Raw genomic sequence first — 3,958 nt, 5'->3', positions numbered from 1 at the left:
GCAAAAAAACTGGGGAAACTCTGCTGCAAAAGCCACGAGATGTTGGGATTTTTAAAATGTATATTAATAGAGACCATAGTTGATGAGTTGAAGAGTGAAAAGCAGCGACTGAAGACCAACGTGTATCTGAAAATAAAGAACTGACTATACAAATTTCAAGACTTTCAGATACTGAAGTATATGCAAAACAGAGACAGCAAATGCTGTTTGGGCGTCCGGTTGCAAATTTCACGAGACATCCTCACTCACGGGTTGTCTCCTGGATCAGAGAGCTGAGCAAACCTTAGCAGGACATTTGAGTCGGACCCCTGCCTCCAAGACGCCATGACCAGCCTCTTCTCTAAGCACTGCAGTGACAAGGCCGCCCCCGCCCCCCCCACCCCCCGTTCTGAAACGGGACACATTCTAGAAGAAACTCACGGGGGATACAGGGCTAGGCAGAAAGGTTTGGTTACAGGAGCGAAAACACAGGTCTCAGACAGGACTTGGCCCAAAGGGGAAAAACAACATGTCTCTCTGGACAGCTAAAGACAGTGGTATCAAAAGGTCATCTTAGGGAATGGAAGTTTTATTCTCAGGGATATCTTCTAGGTCTTCCATCCCGCTCTTCCTGGGAGACTGTACATAGGTAACCTAAAGGTGCACATGGAATTCTCTTACCAATGGTTTATTTTCTCAAAACCCATCTTTAGAACATTCTGGAGTGTGCCTTCCCTTGCGCTTTCTCCTCAGCCACCTTGCAAAGCACTTGCCTCTAGGCCCCTGGGCCCCAGCACTCCTCTGTACGGATTTCGTACGCTATATGGATTTCACACTGAAGACTGCAGCGCACGAAAAGCGGGTGAGAAAAAGAACAGGATCTTGTTTCCTCTTTCTGTTTGAAATCCCAGCCCTATAGAGCACCTGGCAATTTATTGCTCTTTTCCACCAGTTGTGTCTTGTTTTTTTTTTTTTTTCCCTACAGATGTCTCATACTGAGCAGGCAGACCCTCACTCACCACGCACAAGACAAGGTATGGTGACTTCCGAGGGTCTGGGCTGTCACTAGCAGCAGCTGGTGTGGAAGCAGCATTTCTGGGGCGTCACCAGCCCATCTTCACGGGAAGGCGATGTGGGGGAGGGGTGCAGGTCTTTCCTGGGTCAGGCTGTTTGCCACAGACCCAATCGCCTCCACTCGGGACGCAGGACTCGAGGCCGCGGACAGTCATACCTCTAGTGAGAAAAGTCCCTTTCAAAATGGGATTGTGAAGAAGAAAGAGAGGTCTTATGTCTAAGTTATAAGCCTGCTATTTTCTAAACCCACAAAAAAATGACAAGCAAGATATCGTTCTAGATGTCCTTCTTGTCCGGACATCTCAGCATCTAATAACATCCCTTGATCTGCAGCAAAATCAAGAAACGTGTGTGTATACATCCAAAGGCCTGAAAAATTCCCCAGGGGTTCTCCATAAAATCCTATGCACTCAGAGGGTTAACGTGCTATCTTACAATACTGCAGATCCTAGTTTGACTGATGAACACATTCATTGCTTCTATGTTTAAAAAAGTTGCAAATTAGCCTTAACCCTTTGAGGACCCTATTAGCAGCAAGTTGCCATCTTCGCAAACAACATGTGGTCATCTCATTCAGCAAAGAGAAATCGCTACGAAGATACCAGAAAACACACTTTCTGTTCTGCCATTCAAGCATTGAGTGCTAGATAGATCAGATGAAACTGTTTTACATAAATTTGGAAAAAAAATCTCAGAGTCTCAAAGGGTTAAGCTAGGACTTCGAGTAAAAGGGTCTTATTAAAAGGGCGAGTTTGGGGAGCGAACAGTCTCGGATGAGCTTGGGGAGTAGTCTTCCGATTCCGAGTTGAGTTCAGGTGGCGCTGGCTGGGCCTTGCACCGGCTCCTCACATCCTGGTTGCGTCTTCGTCGGAAAACCTGCCTCTCCTTATCAAGAGCGGTGGTCTAGCAGGGGCATAAAATGAGAAAGAGGACAATTAGGCTGAAGGAAATGGCGAAAGACTCACGCTCGGGAACCTTCTGAGGTCCGAAAAATAGACTGGCCAACTTAACTGTCCATGATGGCTCACTTGTGTCGACAAGTCACCACAGTTGGGGGGAGCTCTCTGCTCCCTCCCAGAGCAGCTCTTAAGAGCACCTGGTCATGACCTCAGGAGGCACAGGCAGGATGGATGATGTCCTGGGTTCAACCTCTCCCCAGCCCCCTCCCCGGCCTTCCCCAAGCTCCACATCTATTCCCCTCGGTCGCCCCCAGGCGAGCTAGAGAGCCCCTGGTAAATGGGAGCCCCAGGCCCGTGTGTGTGACACGTGAGGACGCCAGGCGTGCCTCATTCATCAACATTCAGCTCCAGGCGGCTGTATAATAAAGATGAAAGGTGATGAAGTTGTCAGGCATGGAAACAGAGCCACAAGCTCATCCTGTTATGTTAGCACCTCCTCATGCGCAATTATCTTATTATCTGTTGATGAGGGAGTGTGGCTGAATCTCTGGGAAGGACTGGTTTAACTTTAATGAAACCAATGCCCTGAAACTGGAAACTGCTTTGAATGCAATTAAACCAAATGGAAATCCTCCCCTGGATTTAACTTTACAAAGTTCATTTTCATTGTCCTATGTGGTAATTTATGAAACAGAGATTCAATTTTGTAGGTATTCCAACTCCGGGATCTCTCCGCCTCATTTTCCTGATGAAACCTCAGATGATCTCCAGGATGTGCTACCCAGCCGTGGCTCTGGAAGTTATTATGACATCAGAATTGGGAACGGCATGACTTCATTACAGATTTAATGGGTGTGGGGAGGAACGGGGTCATTACGGAGAAACCTTACACAGAGAAAAGAGTAGGTACAAAGCCTAAAGAAAAATATAGAACACATATAAAAGTTGAAGGCGTCCTTGTTTGAAAGTCCCTCTTTAAAAGGATGTAGCCTGGAGGTTATTCTGCTTTTAAGAGATTACTTTTCCTCTGTAGGGATATATACCACCATTTTTCCTCTTGAAAATTTACTGTTAGCTTCTTCAAAGAACAGAGATAAATTTATAGCCAGCCTGGTTCTGAGAACAAAGTGAAAACTAAGCCCCTCATACAATTGCAGTATAGCTTTAGAGCAATCTTAGATCTAAAATAGGGCAATCAAAGTTCCAAAATGAAGTAATAAAGAGAAAAAGAGTGCCAGTGTGTAGAACCAGTACAGTAAATGGCTTTGTTAGGGTGAACTGCTCTGCTTTAAAAACTATCCACATACTGAAGAACAGCGTTACAAATCAATGAGGAAGATAAACTTTAATAATTCACTTCTCGTTTCACTAGATTGTTAATACAATGATTCAATAACTGGTTTGTTGAAATGTCTACGTTTGATTCTTCTACTTGCAGAATTTTTTAAGGACACACACACACACATATATGTAGTTCTTGGTCTTCTACCCTCCGATTTTATGATATTTTCAGCATCATAAACCCAAATTCCTAACTTTATTTAAAACATTGTAAAGTTACGACACATGGTATTTTGCTTTCAAAGCAAACTGAAAATGTTGTTTGTGTAGAGTTGAATGTTTGTAAAAAAAACAGACGTCTATTTAGTCTGACTTACATAAAAACCATTCCGTAGTTAATCCAAGAGTAATATAAACTCTCCTCTTAGTCATAAAAAATATTTCTATTTCTACCTTCTTGAGAAAGAAAAAGTCATTGGCATAGGACGAAATACTGAGTAGTGGACTGAGGCTTTCTGGTGTGGGGAAGAAAAGCACACCAGGATTGTAGTCAGGAATTGTGACTCTGCTCTGTCCATCGCTGGCTGTGGGAACTATTTACTCAGTTCTCGGTTAAATAAGGAACAGGAATAATCCCTTCCCGCTGTCCTAGAGTTGCTGTAGGTAAAAATGGATGTGCAAATGCTTTTTAAATGGCTGAGATGCTCAGAAATGGAAGGCGTCCG

At 44.2% G+C, this 3,958-nt stretch overlaps 1 protein-coding gene across 6 annotated transcripts in view; it reads right to left on the bottom strand.

Annotated features, from left to right (window-relative positions):
• Window positions 1-931: 931 nt before the first annotated feature.
• Window positions 932-3,958, bottom strand: part of DCLK1 (doublecortin like kinase 1) — a 338,012-nt gene continuing 334,985 nt past the window's right edge. For all 6 annotated transcript variants that reach the window (XM_036090978.2, XM_036090976.2, XM_036090979.2 and 3 more), the window contains one exon: window positions 932-1,956. In XM_036090978.2, the coding sequence (XP_035946871.1) occupies window positions 1,899-1,956 (58 nt within the window). In that variant the 3' untranslated portion in view covers window positions 932-1,898. The remainder of the gene's footprint in view (window positions 1,957-3,958) is intronic.

The sequence above is a fragment of the Halichoerus grypus genome, chromosome 4, assembly GCF_964656455.1.
Source record: "Halichoerus grypus chromosome 4, mHalGry1.hap1.1, whole genome shotgun sequence".
In the NCBI taxonomy this organism is placed as follows: domain Eukaryota; kingdom Metazoa; phylum Chordata; class Mammalia; order Carnivora; family Phocidae; genus Halichoerus; species Halichoerus grypus.
Note: the sequence above shows the minus strand (reverse complement) of the source record. Positions and strands in the feature narration are given on the sequence as shown.